The sequence below is a fragment of the Enoplosus armatus genome, chromosome 8, assembly GCF_043641665.1.
Source record: "Enoplosus armatus isolate fEnoArm2 chromosome 8, fEnoArm2.hap1, whole genome shotgun sequence".
NCBI lineage: Eukaryota > Metazoa > Chordata > Actinopteri > Centrarchiformes > Enoplosidae > Enoplosus > Enoplosus armatus.
In genome coordinates this window covers 6,524,588-6,543,809 of record NC_092187.1, presented here as the reverse complement: position 1 = coordinate 6,543,809, position 19,222 = coordinate 6,524,588, and the positions used below count along the sequence as shown (strand labels likewise).

At 40.4% G+C, this 19,222-nt stretch overlaps 1 protein-coding gene across 1 annotated transcript in view; it reads left to right on the top strand.

Annotated features, from left to right (window-relative positions):
* The window catches only part of plch2a (phospholipase C, eta 2a), a 57,951-nt gene that overhangs the window by 14,141 nt on the left and 24,588 nt on the right, over positions 1-19,222 (top strand). The window contains exons 3-8 of the mRNA XM_070910139.1: positions 46-289; positions 566-695; positions 7,927-8,097; positions 14,209-14,302; positions 15,864-16,067; positions 17,309-17,429. Coding sequence (XP_070766240.1) covers positions 46-289; positions 566-695; positions 7,927-8,097; positions 14,209-14,302; positions 15,864-16,067; positions 17,309-17,429 — 964 coding nt within the window. The remainder of the gene's footprint in view (positions 1-45; positions 290-565; positions 696-7,926; positions 8,098-14,208; positions 14,303-15,863; positions 16,068-17,308; positions 17,430-19,222) is intronic.

Below are 19,222 nucleotides of genomic sequence, written 5' to 3'. Positions count from 1 at the left end.
TAAAGTAAATGTACTGACTTGCTGACTTCCTGTTTCCTCCGACAGTCTCCATCGACTCCATCCGGGAGGTGTGTGAGGGTAAGCAGTCTGAGATCTTCCAGCGCTACGCGGAGGGCAGCTTCGACCCCAACTGCTGCTTCAGCCTGTACTACGGAGAGCACATGGAGTCCCTGGACCTGGTGTCGGGCACTGGAGAGGAGGCGCGAACCTGGATCACCGGCCTCAAATATCTGATGGCTGGCATCAGTGATGAGGACAGCCTGGCCAAGAGGCAGCGCACCCGAGACCAATATCCTTCAGCTACACAGCAGGGGGCACCTTGTTTAATAATTGGCCTGGTGATTTGAGGGAGAATGTCAATAATGTAATCTAGAGTTTCACGATCAACATTATGTGGGGCTGAGATCTATGGAGTTTCATTTTAAAGCATGACGGGCTGAGTTTGTCTATTACATTGACACTGTTTTGCTCTGAATATAGACTCTTCACCAAAAGCAGCAACAACACTGAAGAGTAAATGTCCCAAATCTTCATGCAGACTTTCCTTAACCCACCGTGTCGTCACATGGCTGAAGCAGACCTTCACTGAGGCTGATAAGAACGGCGATGGCAGCCTAAGCATCAGCGAGGTCCTGCAGCTCCTGCACAAACTCAATGTCAACCTGCCCCGACAGAAAGTCAAACAGATGTTCAAGGTACAGACACAACAAGGGCAGAGCCACATCAGGGGCCAAAAGCACCATATAAAAAATCCCTACTACTAACGACTGCTAACTTTTTCTTACAATTAAGAAAAAGTTCACTTTGTTCTGTGTTTGCTGAAGCAAATCTGAAGATTGTCGTACAATCATGCATGCTGCATTCAAGTGCTGAATTCTGTACACAGACTGTTAACTAACAGATGTGAAAGGGGCTCTTTTGTCTTGTTGTGTTGAATGTTCGATTTGCAGACAGCCACAGAGTAAAGCAAACGACACGAATAGTTTGTTCAGCTACATCAGGATATTGGTGCATCAATGTAATCACTCTCGTGCATGGCCCCTTAACAGCTCATGTTTACCTGTGGCTAATTAATCTGGATTCTAATATTTGTACATGAAATTGAAATGTGTCTATAGAGGCAACATATCGAAATCTAGTTCTTTTTTGTTGCCTCGCCAAACTTCATATTGTTAAGCAGGTTGTTTCCTCTCGTAATATTTACAGTGCATTCGTTAAATTGACAGTAAATGGATCCACAGACGTTGTTACTACCTAAACGTTTGGCCTCTATTGCCTATATACACTCAGTAGACAAAATAATGTCAGTTCTTATTTTAAATGAATTCACCTCTGGGGTAAATGTATCACAATTACAAACACTGCTACAAAGGTCATGCTAGTTTGACTGGCAGCTAGCGACATTTGTCAGCTATGAAATAGGTCAAGTCCGTTTTATTCATACATCCCCCAATCTCAATCCTTCTTCTTGACGTCTGCTGAGAGCAGTTTGAGTTTTTGTTTGTAAGATCTGAAACCACATTGAGTTCTGCCACCCAATACCCAACGGGTACCAACAAAGTATCAGGTTCTGGGTCGGGTTCAGGAAATTTTGTTGCGTAAAGGTTTCGGGTTCAGCTCATTTGGTTACTTTCAAATGTAGATTACACAGTCAGGTTACTGTCTCTGACTGATTGTGCCGGTCGTCTGCATCCATGTGTTTCATTTGTTGCAAATGGCAAGCTATTGGTCAGTAATGGATGAAACAAAGCAAAAAATGTGGTGTCCGTTCGAGTTTGTGTCTTAAATTTGGCCGTACCTGTTGGGTTCAGTCAGGTCGGGTCTGACAGACGCAGTTTTAGACCTGTGGAGCCCAAACTGCAAGTACATCAGTAAAAAGAACTGCAATCATTTCAGTAATGAAATCATGTGGGAAACAGAGACCTATTACATTAACAAAGAGGAATAGAAATGTAATGGGTTTAAGCTAATGAAAACCGATATGACGGATGCTGCTGAAGTCACGATATAGTTGTTCTCATTTACATATCGTTTGTTTCTGCTGTCGGACAGCTGACGGAGTTGTTTAATCGTGGCTCATAAACACTACATGTGAACCAGCTGCTATGCAGGTGTGAAGGCTGTCTTAAACTTGCAACATTAATATGAAATGATGCATTGTGAACCTGTACAGCTAAAGACCAGTACACAGTGCAGTCCAGCTCATTAAGACAGTAAATGGGCTTATCAGGTCACTTGAGACTGCAGTATGGACTGACTTCTTGGCAGATTGTGAATGAGCAGTAAGACACTTTGACTGATTGCTACTGCTACAGATGTTTGCTAACACGCAGCTCAGCCGCTAACTCTCTTCCACTGCAGAGGATTAGCATGCTGCCGTGTTAAGCGTGTTGTTTTAGCCTTCTTCCTACAGACTTCGGAGCAGCTAGCCGGTTTGCTATCACAAAGTCCATTGGCCTGTTGGTGGTCACCCATATGGTGCTGCTGGGACACAGATGGCCTCTGGTATAATGCAGGGTAAACACACCAGGAACCGATCTGGCCGTGTGTGTGTGTGTGTGTGTGTGTGTGTGTGTGTGTGTGTGTGTGTGTGTGTGTGTGTGTGTGTGTGTGTGTGTGTGTGTGTGTGTGTGTGTGTGTGTGTGTGTGTACATTCATGAAGATTTGTGTGTTGACAATCTCTTGGCTAGTTTCTTGGCTTAACCTACTTACAGTGGAGCGGGAGAACCTGTGGGCTTCACCTCTTTCCCAGTTTGAACGTGTTAACTGACTCAGAGTTTGCACCAGCATTGTAATTAATCTGATCACATTTCAGACCACATTGCTGCATATGTTTGCATATTAAGGAGGAGACATTTCCTCTGAAATGCAGTTTTCTCATTCTGAGAGATGTTTCATCTAACGCATTTATGTCAGTGAGGGTAGACAAAACAAACTCAAGCAATCAACACTTCTCTGAAGCAAAAACTGAATATAATAACTTCATAAAGGTAGGATTTATTGTAGTGTTGTTGTATTAGTTTTATCTAGCTGAACCTAATGAGCTAGCAAGTGATTGTATGTGAAGATACAGAAAGTATGTATGAAGGAATAACATCATTACTGTATAATAATTAAGTAAATTAGGTCCTTTTACCTCTAATTTTATGAGTAACTACAATGAGCAGATGGCTGCTCCATGCTACCATTGTTTGACTACTGTGAAGAAACTTTACTTTTTTCATTAAACCTTCCTTTGTTTACAGTGTAGAATGCATGCAATAATTTTATTAAAAAATAGATATTTTATACATGAAGCTCACAAAAAAGAAGGCACCAACAGAAGCTGTTGAACAGACCCAGCTTGTGAAGCATGTGAAATGAATCAGAAATAATGGTTATACTGTTATTTGGGCAGCTAGCAGATGTCTTACTCGACATACTGTAGAAAACAAATAAAATCAAGTATAGTTACACAAGTGAATCAGTCAGTTAGTAACAAGACACTCACAAATGCTGCAACAAGATTTTTGTGAAGGTTTTCCACATATGACAAAATAAAAATGAGCAGACAGAAAGATGGAGTAGTTTATTAATCCTGAAGGGAAATTGCAGCGTCACAGCAGCCAAGTCACATCAATCACAAAAACAAATGAGGCAGGAAGAAAGAAAATTAAATGAAAAAAGACATGATATAAACTACACGAACGAAAGCTGAGGACAGAAATGAAAAATAGGACCATATAACTAATATGTATTGAACGCACACTGTACAGGAGAGTTCCCAGTAATGTCTTGTACAGGAATAGTGCAAGTCAAGTACTGTAGATAATGCTGTATGTTGTACAGTAAGGTGGAGGATTGATACAGAATTGACTGTAATAGAATTGTCCAAATCTCAGTCTATGAATCACAACCAGCATTTCACTTTAATTCTATCAGTCCAAAAAAAAGTAATGACAGAAATAACTTGAGTTCAGATCAAGTTCAAATTTACTGTCAACACAAACGGCCATCAGTTCAGTTCCACCAAAAAGCAAACAAAAGCCTCAGATGTGAGTTAAACCTGCTGGGAGGAATGAGCAGCCTGAGGGAATAACCAACTCAGATTACAGTAGAGTGCTGTGCATCATATACAGCACACACACCACCCTGCAGTGTCTGCACCCTCACTGCCAGGATCATGAGCTCTGGTCAAAGATGCACCTGCACTGACTTTGAATGCTGTTTTTGTGGCCGTTAACTTTCTCTTTTTGCGTTTCCAGTTTAATACAAAAGATGAATATTCCATAATGAAGCATAACCACTTCATCTTTTGCTTTGTAAAATTGTCCAATTATAAAAATATGAAGTTTAGCTCTTCTTACCAGTGCTATTGTCTCGGGTGTAATTCAGTCCAAATTATCTGTAGTTGTTTTTATCCTCGATATGTCTCGGGTACATTTACAGGATTTTATGATTTTTCCATATCTGACCCAGGAGGCCTTATCTCTCAACTGTTCAATTAAGACACTGCCTCAAAACGACACAGGGGAAACCTGGAAACAGAAGCAGAGTGGAAAGACTGCCTAACCTTTTCACCTTTCTGCATTTTAAACCCCATCTGACCGTCCAGTGTGGTCTTTGAATATATAGCTTATAGCAATTAAGTTAAGTAATAAAAATACTTTGCTCCTCCTCCCATATAAAGTCCGTCTTTACATTTTCTACATGAAAACAAGCTCATTTGAAACTTAATTTCTTAGCTTAAAAGACTACTTTGTTGTTAGATCCAAAGTGTAAAAGTAAATAGATTTAAACTGCTGAGTTACTTAACATTTTTTTCAAATATCGATTGATTCACCTAAATAAAAAAACAAAACCAAGAAAACAAGAGAAAAAACAGAAAGAAACAAACAAAACAACTTAAGTCTAGTTGTGTCTATGTATGCTGATAGTTATGGTTTAATTTGTCCAGGATTTAAAATATCTGTCTGAGATTTCTGCTTCCACCCAAATATCAATTAAAGGGAATGGAATTTCATTGATGGTGCCCACAGCAGTTATCAATTACAATTAAATTTGCTGATGAAGACCATAAGATGCACTGGAAAGCTCCTAAAAGCTGACAAGTGGACTTTGAATGAAGATTTTGTCTCACACACTGATCCTATGGTCAAAAATGAACATCCATGCTCAAATACATTTCATACTAAGACTAATAGTCTGTACTTAGGCAGAGCTGTGCTTTGAGCTAAATGTTAACATCAGCATGCTAGCATGCTTTTAACATGCTGATGTTTAGTAGGTATTATGTTTACCATGTTAACTGTCTTTATTTAACTTAAATTAGGAATCCAAATAAGCTTATTTAACAAACTAAACCACAAATGTCAACCTCATGGTGGCGCTAGAGGGAAAATCAGAGGATCTCCAAAGTCCTTAGGAGTCATCCTCTGAGAACCATAAATATCTGTACAAAAGCAGGTGCAAGTCTAACAAGTAGATTTTGAGATATTACACAGGATAAGTGAAAACGTTGATCTACTGGTGGCACAAGAGGAAAAGTCAGGGGATTACCAAAGAGGATACATCCTCTGGGGACCATGAATGTGTGTACAAAATGAAATGGCAATCCAAGCCATGTTTTATCTTCATGATGCGGCCTGAAGACGAGCCTGAAGGCGTGGTGTGTTGTTGGTGCATGAGTCACAGGAAGCTGATAGGATGTGATAGCTGGAGTTGTAAATGAGAGCAAAGAAGCAGGCTTCTCGAGCAGAGGCTTTCCTCAATGATTTATCACAGCGGAGACCTGCAGATGTACATGTGGAGGGGAAACTTTGTTGGTAGCGGAAGCTGCAATTCTAACTGATGAATTTATCCATATTAGCTGTCGAGCTAAAACACGGAGCACAAGCCTGCTAACAACTTAAGTGCCTGGTTCATGCATAATGAATGGAAATGAATAAGACTAGATTGATGTTTTCTGTCCAATAAAAAGACTCCGTTCTCAGCAGTGCTTCCGCTACTTTGCTATGCTCCTGGGGCTAAGATGTGTCCTGAATAAGAGGATTGCCTCTGAAAAGAATTCCTTCCACTTCAGAGAGTGAATAATGACGCAGGTTAACTTGTGATGTGTTTTCATATGGTTTTACCTTATCGCTGTTGGTCACCGCTGATTCTTATAGATTTAATATGAATCCGTATCACTGCAGCCTTGCCACAACACAACTCTTGTAGTAGTAATGCTCTCCGTACGCATCTGTACCTGTCACTCGTGTGTCACTCGGCCACAACTTAGTCGACAACTAAGTGAGATGTATGCAAAACCAACAGCCCAGTCTGGTGATATGAAGTGTTTCTCTTGTGTCTCTGAGTCATTTGGCTTCCTGCGTATCAGCTGCGTCAGGCAGAGAACACGGTGGTGACAGGTGGGAGGCTAAACGCTAAAGTTTGGGTTCAGAGGACTGACACCATTACTTTTGCCTGGTTAGTGGCGGGAACTAATGGCTTCAGTGTGGAGTGCCGAACTGCACACCTTCTTTTCTTTTGATGTGTGGGTTCTGCTACAACCTCACCCCTTTACAGATGTTACTGATACAGTCTGATACTGAAGTTTGGACTCTTTGGACAAATCTATAGCAAGCTGGCCAATCAATGTAAAGCTGTGTAAACAGATTGGTATCTGCATCAATTCTCACCTTATTAAATATATCACGTATCTGACAGATGTGACCAATCCACATTCAATAGTTTATTCATCCATGTGTATATGAATTAATTCATTAACATTCATTCAGTCATGGCAGACCACCGACTCAATTTCAAGCTCCATAACCTCGTACATAAATTATATTCTTTACCTAGTGGAAGCCTCTAGGATTTAGTATTTACACCATATCTCCCCATTTAAACCTATAACAATGAAATCTTTCAGCTGTGGGAAGGTGGGGGCGGCTCTTCAAACCCAGTGCAACACTTCATTTGTAAGGGAACTCTGGGATACGCCTCCCCCCAAAAACATGACAGAACAAAATTAAATTACAATCCAGACATATTTTATATGAAGTTCTTTATTAAAGTATTCCCACACCACACTGTAATTATTTGTACAGCTAGTCATGTGATACAGTCAAATAATAAAAAGCGTGTAGAATCATATTCGCTTGCTGTGGAAGGAGAAACTCGGTCATTTCAGATCTATGTATCACTCTCTAATATGCCGTTCTAAGCCCAGCGTGTATAGTATACTGAGCTGCTCAGAGGCCAAGCTCCAACTAGCACGGACGTCATCGCCCTACAGTGAGTGGCTGCCTCCAGTGCTGCTTGGCATATGGAGCCGGTCACAGACTGCCTCAGTAAACTGAGGCAAGGATTACACGGTTCATGGTGTGACCCACTGCAGTGCTCTCGTTAACCTCATTCCAGTACACAACCGTAGCCTTTTATAGGCTGACTCAGGTTTTCTAGTTGTAACAAGCTAAAAAGATACTATCATTGTCACATGTGCTGAGTTAGGTGAGTACGTGCGTAAAGATGATAATGACTTCAATTTAATCTCCGAACTAGTGTTACGTTGGTTAAAATGTTGAGGATGAGATGTTAATGAAACAGAAACTGTGAATACGTTTTTGAAGAGTTGACTAAAATATAATTTAAAAATAAACAAAAGAAAAGCCCTGTGGTTATCAATAACATATAAAGTTCATTAGGACTTACAGTCTATATATACTGTATATAATCTAGACCTATTTTTAATTTTAAAGGGAATACAGTTTATTGGAATGTAATTTCCAAGTTTGTTACCACATCTATTGACGGTAGGGGCCTATCCACCCTGAAAGACTAAATTGCATATTTTAGGTCTGGGAGTAGTTGAAAGTCTATCACAAATCTGGGAATTTTAATTTATGGCTATGTTGGGAAAACTCAACAAAACTAAAACTGTTCCTTGTACCCGGTGTGTAGGAGGCAGACACAGATGACAACCAGGGGACGCTGGACTTTGAGGAGTTCTGCTCCTTCTACAAGATGATGTCGACCCGCAGGGACCTGTACCTCCTCATGCTTACCTACAGCAACCACAAAGACCATCTCAACACAGATGACCTGGCCCGCTTCCTGGAGACTGAGGAAAAGGTACACATTGTGTCTGCATTTTAGTTGTTCAGTTTTTACTAAGATTGGAATTGAAAAGTTACTCCACTGATTTATCATCACGCTCCTACGATGGACAGAAATCAATGCAACACATTCTCCTTCCTTGTCAAAACCTGGCGCCTACGTTACACACAATGCAACTCGACCACCGACAGTTCCGTCAGAGAGGTGTTATGCTGGTAGTGGTTCATGTAGCCTGGAACCTCTAGCCTGCAGCAAAGATGAGCAGCGGGCTCCAGAGGTCTGGTCAGCTCACTTCTTTCTAACTCCACACCAACAGATTGTTTTTCATTTTCAAACTTGTAGTCTTCTTCCCCAACCGACGCTGATGCAAGTGACATCACTCGAGGACTCCCTCTGCGACATTAATGGCTTTACACTACTTTTTACTACTGTTTTTTCCTGTCTGCTTTTCAGCCCCAAACTGACAGTTGGTCAGTTTTCCTCTGGCCCATGAGCGTATCATTGCTGCCACTTTGACATGTGATCTGATGTGAAATTGGATTTGGGAAGTCCTGTTTTTGTGTCTCTCGCTCCTCAAACAGATTTAATTTATCAGTTTATGAAAGAAAAGCTATCACAGGTGCAGCCAACAGTTGGCATGCTGAACTTCCTTTTCATTTTACTTAATTATTCCGTATTTTTCCCCTCTACTTGAAAGAGTACTAATCTGTGGGTAGTCATCAGTCAGTCATCTTAAGGATGGTGAACACAAGTTCAACCTGCATTTAGCCATTAATACTAAAGACTGGTGCTAGCAGCCACCGCTGGGATAAAATCTCTATAACTGCCTTATTTACTGGGCTATTGTGTCCTCATCCAACACTACATCTTTTTTGGGGTATCAAACTATCAAAACTGTCCTCTTCACCTTCCTTCGTCACTGCTTCACTTGTGTCTGAATCTCCCTTACTCCTCTGATCTAACCAGGTTTGTTGTTGTGGAGGTATCCCACTGAAGGGAGTGTAATTTGTGATGCAGAGTGTAGTCTTGCCAATGTTACCCCATGCACATTTTTTGCATATCCCATTCTTTTCTCTCTACCTGTCAGAGCTTCGTCCATTCTCATTTCATTGTGGTGGTGACTGGCTTTTACTGAAGTATGACCTTGTATGTAGAAACAATGGTTATGGTCTATGCCTGCTGGGTGATGTAGATGTTAGATTACTTCCAAAGATGTAGTTTCTACTGATAATAACTTCTTAGATTTACTGTGGTATTGTTTGGCCAGATGTCCGAGAGAACAATGGCATAAAGGTATAGTTCAGCATTGTGGGAAATACAATTTTTCGCTTTCTCTCTGAGAGTCAGATGTTCAGATGGAAATCAATCTTGTGTCTCAAGTACAGCATCAGCGCATGCTTAGCCTAGCTTAGCATAATGCCAGAGCCAGAGATGTTGCACAGAAGTACTGGGTGGATGGATACACTGTTGTTAGTTAAGAAATAGTTTGAACACATACCACAAATTACATTTTTGTTTGTGTACAGACTAAACAAACAAGATACATGTTAATACCAGGCTAGCTGTTCACCCCTGCTTCAAGTCTTTATGCTAAGCTAGGCTAACCATGTCTGGACTCCAGCTGTTTCCTGTGAGGAACTTCAATGTTAAAGTGACATTTTTTAACCTTTCTGTGAATATTAATAAAACTGTATAGAGTGTGATATTAAAATGTCTTGACTAATGATGAATTCATAGTCTTTATCGGTTGCACATATTCTGCTGTCATTAATATTTAAACCACAAAACAGTTGCTCTTTTCAAAGGTTGCTCTCTTAAGGACAAAACAAACATTATTTTCTGGTCATAGATATTTCCGTTGCTATCATCCCAATTTACCAACTCAGTAGTGGCCAATCAGTGGCCATTTAGTGCTCAAGGCCCTAAAAAGGTGCTCTCTAAATACTGAACCAATCACATTTTAAAGCCCCTCATGGGCTGCTACAGAAAGTTAGGCAGAAGTTAACCCTAACCCTGCTCTTTCACAGTTTTGTCGACAAAATACCCGCAAGGCTCCTCGGTTTTAGCTTCTGTGAGGTGAGAGGTCAAAAGCTTAACCAAGTACCCATTGAGCCCCGGAAGTGGTGCTTAATGTAGGCAAATGTAGACAGTGAGGGCCCTACAGGGATATTAGCATTAGTTCCATCACAGCACTTGAGATGCAAGGGTTTTTGGATGAAGTGCATCTCCTCGCTAATGATACCATCGGCTGAAAAAGAAAAATTAGCAAATGAGCGTTACAGCTCGTTTTTTCAGTGTGTGCTCCTTCAGCTAATTTGCACTCTGGCAGGCTATTTTAATGTGTAGAAACAGTCATTTTAAAAGCAGAAGGCTCTCTTTGGATTGCTAGACGTCAGCTCCACTCAGGCGGGTTGTATATTTCTCCAATTATACTCGCATTTAGTTCTGGCACTGTGAATAAGATGGCTTTCCTTCTCCTTATTGGAGAGTGGTGGAAGCAGTTTTGTGAAGCAATTAGTTTGAAGTGACGCCAAGATGCTGCAGAGTTGTCTCTGCTGATATCATTAACTACAGACTTTGTTGCTATCTGTGTCTTTGTTCCTCAAATAAGAAATAAGGCGACGTGAAACACTCCAGTTTGTGTATTCAAGTGTCTGTGTGAGTGTTGCCGTTAACTGTGTGTCTTACTGTATTTCTCTGGAACCGATGGCAGACTGAAATGTGTCAATGGCAAACATTAGCCAATATCTGTTTCCACGCAGTCCAAACTAAACTGTGTTTCCAAAGCTGAAGGTTTGTTTTCAGAAGTGAAGAGAACACAATTAAGTCAGTCAGACCAAATTTGTACATGGATTTATGATAACCTTGCAACCAACACATGATTAGATTAGTCATTATATTTGATCATCTTTCCATATTAGTGAAAATCTAATGAACAAGAAATGAAATCCTGTTGATTTATAATTAATGAACAAACGTTGCTGATATCAGTTTAATTTCATTGATATAGACCGACTGTTAGATATACAGTGCATCCGGAAAGTATTCACGGCGCTTCACTTTTTCCACATTTTGTTATGTTACACCCTTATTCCAAAATGGATTAAATTAATTTTTATCCTCAAAATTCTACACACAACACCCCATAATGACAATGTGAAAAAAGTTTTTTTGAAATTTTTGCAAATTTATTAAAAATAAAAAACTAAGAAATCACATGTACATAAGTATTCACAACCTTTGCCATGAAGCTCAAAATTGAGCTCAGGTGCATCCTGTTTCCACTGATCATCCTTGAGATGTTTCTGCAGCTTAATTGGAGTCCACCTGTGGTAAATTCAGTTGATTGGACATGATTTGGAAAGGCACACACCTGTCTATATAAGGTCCCACAGTTGACAGTGCATGTCAGAGCACAAACCAAGCATGAAGTCAAAGGAATTGTCTGTAGACCTCCGAGACAGGATTGTCTCGAGGCACAAATCTGGGGAAGGTTACAGAAAAATTTCTGCTGCTTTGAAGGTCCCAATGAGCACAGTGGCCTCCATCATCCGTAAGTGGAAGAAGTTCGGAACCACCAGGACTCTTCCTAGAGCTGGCCAGCCATCTAAACTGAGTAATCGGGGGAGAAGGGCCTTAGTCAGGGAGGTGACCAAGAACCCGATGGTCACTCTGTCAGAGCTCCAGAGTTCCTCTGTGGAGAGAGGAGAACCTTCCAGAAGGACAACCATCTCTGCAGCAATCCACCAATCAGGCCTGTATGGTAGAGTGGCCAGACGGAAGCCACTCCTTAGTAAAAGGCACATAGCAGCCCTCCTGGAGTTTGCCAAAAGGCACCTGAAGGACTCTCAGACCATGAGAAACAAAATTCTCTGGTCTGATGAGACAAAGATTGAACTCTTTGGTGTGAATGCCAGGCGTCACGTTTGGAGGAAACCAGGCACCGCTCATCACCAGGCCAATACCATCCCTACAGTGAAGCATGGTGGTGGCAGCATCATGCTGTGGGGATGTTTTTCAGTGGCAGGAACTGGGAGACTAGTCAGGATAGAGGGAAAGATGAATGCAGCAAAGTACAGAGACATCCTGGATGAAAACCTGCTCCAGAGCGCTCTTGACCTCAGACTGGGGCGACGGTTTATTTTTCAGCAGGACAACGACCCTAAGCACACAGCCAAGATATCAAAGGAGTGGCTTCAGGACAACTCTGTGAATGTCCTTGAGTGGCCCAGCCAGAGCCCAGACTTGAATCCGATTGAACATCTCTGGAGAGATCTGAAAATGGCTGTGCACCGACACTTCCCATCCAACCTGATGGAGCTTGAGAGGTGCTGCAAAGAGGAATGGGTGAAACTGCCCAAAGATAGGTGTGCCAAGCTTGTGGCATCATATTCAAAAAGACTTGAGGCTGTAATTGCTGCCAAAGGTGCATCAACAAAGTATTGAGCAAAGGCTGTGAATACTTATGTACATGTGATTTCTCAGGTTTTTTATTTTTAATAAATTTGCAAAAATCTCAAACTTTTTTCACGTTGTCATTATGGGGTGTTGTGTGTAGAATTTTGAGGAAAAAAATGAATTTAATCCATTTTGGTATAAGGCTGCAACATAACAAAATGTGGAAAAAGTGAAGCGCTGTGAATACTTTCCGGATGCACTGTATGTAGGCTTAAAGACACTGATGGGGTGGAGGTGAAATGGCTAATAATGGCTCACATGGTAAATTTAGTATAATGTATATTTCCACAGCACCAATTAGATAAATAGATAGATATATTTACTTCTTATAGATATTTATTTACATGTCACAGCAGCAGTACTCGAACCAACCACACAGCACAGAGAATAATATGAAAAAAAAAATGTCAAAAAAAAGTATAGGGTGTGGATGAAAGTATGCAAATTGCAGTAAGGTTTGCAAAATGAATGTAATTATAAGTTAAAGAGATGTATTGCACTGTGTCAGAGGTTACAGAAAATTTAATTTAAAAGTCCAGTTAGCGAGTCTGATGCCCACACTGCAGCACAGTGGCATGAGTTAAACAGTTTGATGGCCACCGGCAGGAGTGATCTCCTGTGCCGCTCTGTGCAACACCTCAGAGGTATGAAGGTTTTGCTGAAGACGGGTGGGGGTGGGAGACATATTAAGGATGCTAAAACGCTAAACTAAGGTAGTGAAACTGAGGAAAATAGTAACATTAGACAGTCTCCAATGGTAGTATGTTTCAAATAAAGACTTGGTTCTCTCAGCAGTCGAGGTAAATAAATATTGGTTTTTCAACTTCAATCACAACACAGCGTGCAGTACTGATATTTGCTGTCATTGCTGTGCCATTGTTTGCGTCAACAGCAATGTCTTTCAGTGATTTAGCATTTGTTTGTGTTCAATTTTACTGTTTTCAGGAGTAAATCATGACCATAAAATCTCATTTGCAACTAAGAAATGTGGGTTCACATAACTCTGTTAAGAAAAAAAGGTTGAGTAACATGATGTCTATTACTCTCTCATATTTATTTGAATTCAGAGCAGCTCTTACAGCCCTGTGTGTGTGTTTTTGTGCCAGTGTTGAGGGAGCTGACAGCAGGCTGTGAGCTCTCTGCTGCTCAGGAAGCTTTTTGGTGCCGGTCCACAGTAACAATGGATATGAGCTAACCTCTGCTGAGTGTGTCTGGATTTCCACACAGCATTCTCTCATCCGGATTATGATGAGATGGGTAGCAAGTGTACTCCATTTAACACAATTTTAGACACTCGTCCTGCTTAAAAACATTTTCAAAAATGGAAATAGTGTCTCACCAGTTTACTTAGCTAAAGCCTTGTTCTCTGTCATGGTTTAAACTGTCATAAACACACTGACGTGAGAGAGTCTGGCACTTCCCCACCCCTTTTAAATGATTAAAAGAGATGGGATCTGATTGACCAATCAGGGGGCTTTAAAGAGCAGCTACCAGACAACAGTTGGATGCTGCAGCCAGGATGGACAGAAAATGCTCTCTTAACTTGATTATCTTTTACTCATCTTCATAAATTCTTCTTTTTTCCAAGGGGATTCTCTTTATGAGGATTACATGCATTATTTAACTTACATAGTGTTGTTGTTTGACATGCATTTCTGTTATCTGTAGATGACCAAGGTGACCAAGGACCATTGCCTGGAGATTATCAACAAATTTGAGCCGTGCTCTGAGAACCAGAAGCAAGCAGTTTTGGGAATTGATGGTAAGCTCTCTTGTGTTTGGAGCTAAACTGAACGCTGATAGTCTCTTCCAGTGAGGTGTAATGGAAGTTTTCCATACTGTTAAATACTCTGTTCATGTGTACTGCCATTCAAAAAATTCCCTTTTTAATACTGAATCGCACTCGTGTTTGTTGTGAAGATGTTTCCCTACACGGTCAGAATTTGTTGCAGCCTCTTGTCTGCTGTTTTTCTGTCTAGGTGTCAACTGGCTTTGAAGAATGAGCTTATTTTAAAATCATTCTCTGACTTTCATTACATTTCATTAATTTGGCAGATACTTTTGTCCATAGAGACTCACAATAAGAGCGTGTTCAGTGCTATGATATGTGCAATGTTCATTGAAAAGTCCAGAGTCTTTTTGTTGGTATTGGTTGTTTGTAGGTAAAGTACTAGAAAAGCTTCAGTAAGTGTGAATCCGTTCTTAATGGACTGAAATAAGTATGTTGAGTATTGCCAGCCCTTCTCATTGTTTCTGTCTTTGGAAAGAGAATTCTTTTGAAAAGACTCAATAAATTCAGACACTACCTGACTGCTGTTTACACAGATAAGAAATATTGCTGTTAAGCCACATTTAGAAACTTCTGTTATCTCTCTGTGGACTGAATATTTGAGCCACTGTAAGAGGAAAAAGATAGAGATCTAAATCAAAATTTTTTGTGAAATTAATTTTACTGTTATATGAATACATTATTTCAATAAAAGTAATAATATGATTATAATAAAGTACTCTGGGAGTGAGTCATAACTTTAGAAGAAAATCATTTCAAATCAAGAATAAAGTCATAATTTTATGAGAGAAAAGTCCTAATATTTTGCAAATAAAATGCAAGAACATACACATGTAATATTATCTAACCATCTAATCATGACATGTGACATTGTGTCCCTAAAATCTAAAAACATTTTATTATGACTTTATTCGTGTAATATTATCGCAGTTTTTTCTCAAAATTTGAAATATTTTGTCTCGTAATGGTGGCCCTGATGCTCCATCATGGTTTTGCACAGCTAATAGAGGAAAAAAAGTGTATAAGTGTATATACATAATTTAGAGCCCAAGCACAGCACACGTGGTCTTACTTTGCCCACTGCGGGTTAGTGGAACACACCTGATCTAGATAATCAGGTGTGGCTGATGCAGAGAAGATGGGAAATATTTTGTGCTGGACCAGGAAGTGAGCACTACTGTTGGAGTTGTTTACATTAGTTACATTACACTCAATTGAGGCTAATGTTTTGGTTTGAGAATAAAAGTTATTATATTATAAACCCGTGCCTTGGTGTGAGATTTATGAGTTTTATGGTTAACGTAATACATTGCATTGCCCTTAAAGTTCTCAATAAATGTGGGTGAAATGTAGGATTTGGTGAAAGAGTGAAATATAGTGTAATCAGTGTTCCGTTTAAGTTTCTAATTCATACTGGACAATATTTCTAAAAATGAGAGCCATTGAAACAGTGGACCACTTGTCAAGATACACTTAAAATAAAAACATTGGATAGACCCTGTTGTAAAAATCTATTTGTTTAACTTTCTTCCAGGTTTTACGAATTACATGCGCAGCCCGGCGGGCGACATCTTCAACCCAGAACACTACAACGTGATCCAGGACATGAACCAGCCGCTGTGCAACTACTTCATCGCCTCGTCACACAACACCTACCTGATGGGTGACCAGCTGATGTCACAGTCCAGAGTGGACATGTACGCCTGGGTGCTGCAGGCCGGCTGCCGCTGTGTTGAAGGTCAGCATGATGTTAGTCTGACTCACAGGATGTAGGTTGTTAGGATAAGTCTGCCATTGGCCGACTATTTCAGTCGGCATTCTCCTCCCCTTCCGCTATCTGCGTGTTACCATTTTGCAAGCGCACCATTGCTGCATCCAAGCCAGGGCGTTTGTTTCTCCTATTCTTTAATGATAATGGGTTGAGCTAGACCTTTCCCCAAAGGGTGGAGATAGGTCTGGCTATGCGAGACTAGCATGACATAGACATGTATACGTACATATACTTACAGTATACAGGCAAGTAGCAAAAAGCAAATAGTAGTGCAATATAGATATTTTTGGATTGAAGCTGCTATTTTCATTCATATGAGTGTGGCTCACTGTGCACAAGGGGATTGGGTGAAGGGATTCTACCTAATAATAAGGCAAATAATCAGCTTTGCCTCTGCATTAGGGATGGGGTTCTACAGCATTTTACTGAATTTGAATCCAGTTCCGAATCCGCTTATTGAATCCAAATTCCTTTGAATCCCATATCAAATCTTTTAGGTCAAGATGTCTTAGTTAAATAATGTACTCTTTCTATTTCACTCATGATCATACTGTACCTTTGGTTGACTTAAGTGAAGTGTATCCAGACTTTGGAACGTTTAAGTTAAGGCAGATGGCCATGTTCAGTCAGGCACTGATCAAGCATCAGAATGAATGACACACACCAGACACAGTTGCCACGTCCAGTGGACATTAGAGGTATTACAGTTACTGTTTGCACCATTTAGAAAAATGTTTGTTGGGGTGAGTGAGGGAGGGAGGCAGACATGTGGTGGGGGATGCCTGGCATTATCTTCTGTAAAAAGGTCACCACCCACTCCACTGCTATCTCTGCCTGAGGATTGATGCCAACAGAAATCGAAGTGGACTGAAGTCCATGCAAGTGTCTTATAAACATACATGCATGCTCTGATGAAGGTCAACTACACTGAAAGTTTGATTAAAGCTGCATGCTTTGACCTAATTTTCTTTAGTACCATTTGTTTGTTCTCAGTTTTACTCGACAAAGCAACTGTAGGTGCATTTTGTACATTTTGTTCCTCCACTCTAAAACTAGATATTAAAAAATACTCGTCCATGTGTTAAATCAGATGTAAATATGATTTTAGTCCCAAATATACTTAAAAACGGACAGTTTTAACAATCGCTGTTGTAACTGTAAGCAATCATCATCAATTTTTTTGCCGTCTTTTTCTTTCCTGTCCACAGTGGACTGTTGGGACGGTCAGGACGGTGAGCCCATCGTCCACCACGGCTACACCCTCACCTCCAAGATCCTCTTCAAAGATGTCATTGAGACCATCAACAAGTACGCCTTCGTCAAGAATGAGTATGTATAGACACACACACACACACACACACACACACACACACACACACACACATTCTCACTGTTTATATTTATTTATTTATTTTGTTCACTGACTCACACATTCAGTCAGTCAGAATGCTCTAATAGATCACTTTCCTGTTTCATCCTCAGTCTATTGATGGCAACTGACGAACCATAAAGCATGTGTGGAAAATAACCCCAGCAGTATATGGACATGTCCTCTGTCAGTACACATTACAGTGTTGCATTACACAGGCTGTTGGTTTGTAAAACCGTGGAGAAAAATGGGGACATGGGTCCTGGAATACAATTGCAGGGTTGGGTGGGTTTAATGTAATACGTTTACGTTTGAAACATATGTTGCACTGAGTCTGGTTGTAAAGGCTTTCCCCTATAGGTTAAAATGTGTTGGTGTCACTGGTTGGTGACAGCGTAGAGCTGTGTGTGGGTGTAGTGTGCTTGAGAATTCACCGGTTAAAGTATTACACAATGAGAGATAGTGTTTTCTTGCTCATATTATTTTTTTTTCTCACATTAGCATGCAGTTAGTCTTTTATATTTATGATTCCAGCCTGTCTTATATAATATATTTTTGACCTTATTTGATAGAATAGCAGAGATACAGACAGGGAGATAGCACCGAGGATCTTGAGATTATATATAAAAATATATATAAATGTGTGTGTGTATGTATATGTATATATATATATATATATATATATATATATATATATATGTATGTGTATATCTTGAAGGGGCAGTTAGATAAATGTATCAAATCAAGTGTGATTTGGGGTGACTAGCTGACCCCACCCACCAGATAAAATGGCACTTGACCGTTTGCTAGTGTGGGTAGCTAGCAGAGCAAAGTCTTAGTAGGAGGTGTGTGTTTGGATTTCAGTTGGTAAAACTGTGAAAACAAACAACGCAGGTGAAGGAGGTGTGTGTGGAGGCCAGCAGTCTACTGCAGCTCCCTAGCTCCGTATCTCTCCCACTATTGAGCCATCCAATCACATCTAAAGGATTTGACTTAAATCCCTATAGTAGCTAAACCCGGCCCACGTATTCCTTTTCAAGCAGAAATACTACACATTACAGGGGATAAAGACACTCTTACTTCTGTTTCACTGTGACTTTAACACACGCGGCTATGATTCAAACCAAACACCAAAAAGAGAGAACCTGCATCAGCCTGTAAGATACCAGGATACTTTTCACACACTCTTCACTGACTAAATTGCAGTATGTGGTATATTTGACGTGTGCAGATATGTCTAGTACAGATGCACGAGTATATAACAGACACTCACTGGTTCAGGGATATGTCAACCTAGCATCCCATCTCTGGGGGTATTTTGCGTTGAGCAGGTCACTTACATACTCTGACTGGACAGTTGTTTGTGACTATTGACGACATACTACACATGATCGTTCATGTGCTGTTGCACAAATTGTTTCCCTGAGTGCAGAATAGCTGAGTTTGCAGTCGTTTTTGCGTCCGGACTGGCAAGACTGATCAGCATCCATACACAAATATATCCCTATAAACCAAGAGAAAACATTAAGTCCTACTCACACCTGTGCAGATACAGAGACACACACACACAGAAATGAAAGCATACACACAGACACCCTCCTCCTCCTCACAGAGTCTTTATCAGGAGGTGATAATCCCATAGAAGTGCACGCAGTCTGGAGGATGCAGAGAAAATCTCTATTTTTAGATCCCCGTCTCTTCAAGTAAAATGAAGGAGAAACACTCGCTTTGTGTGCATGTTCACCCTCAATGT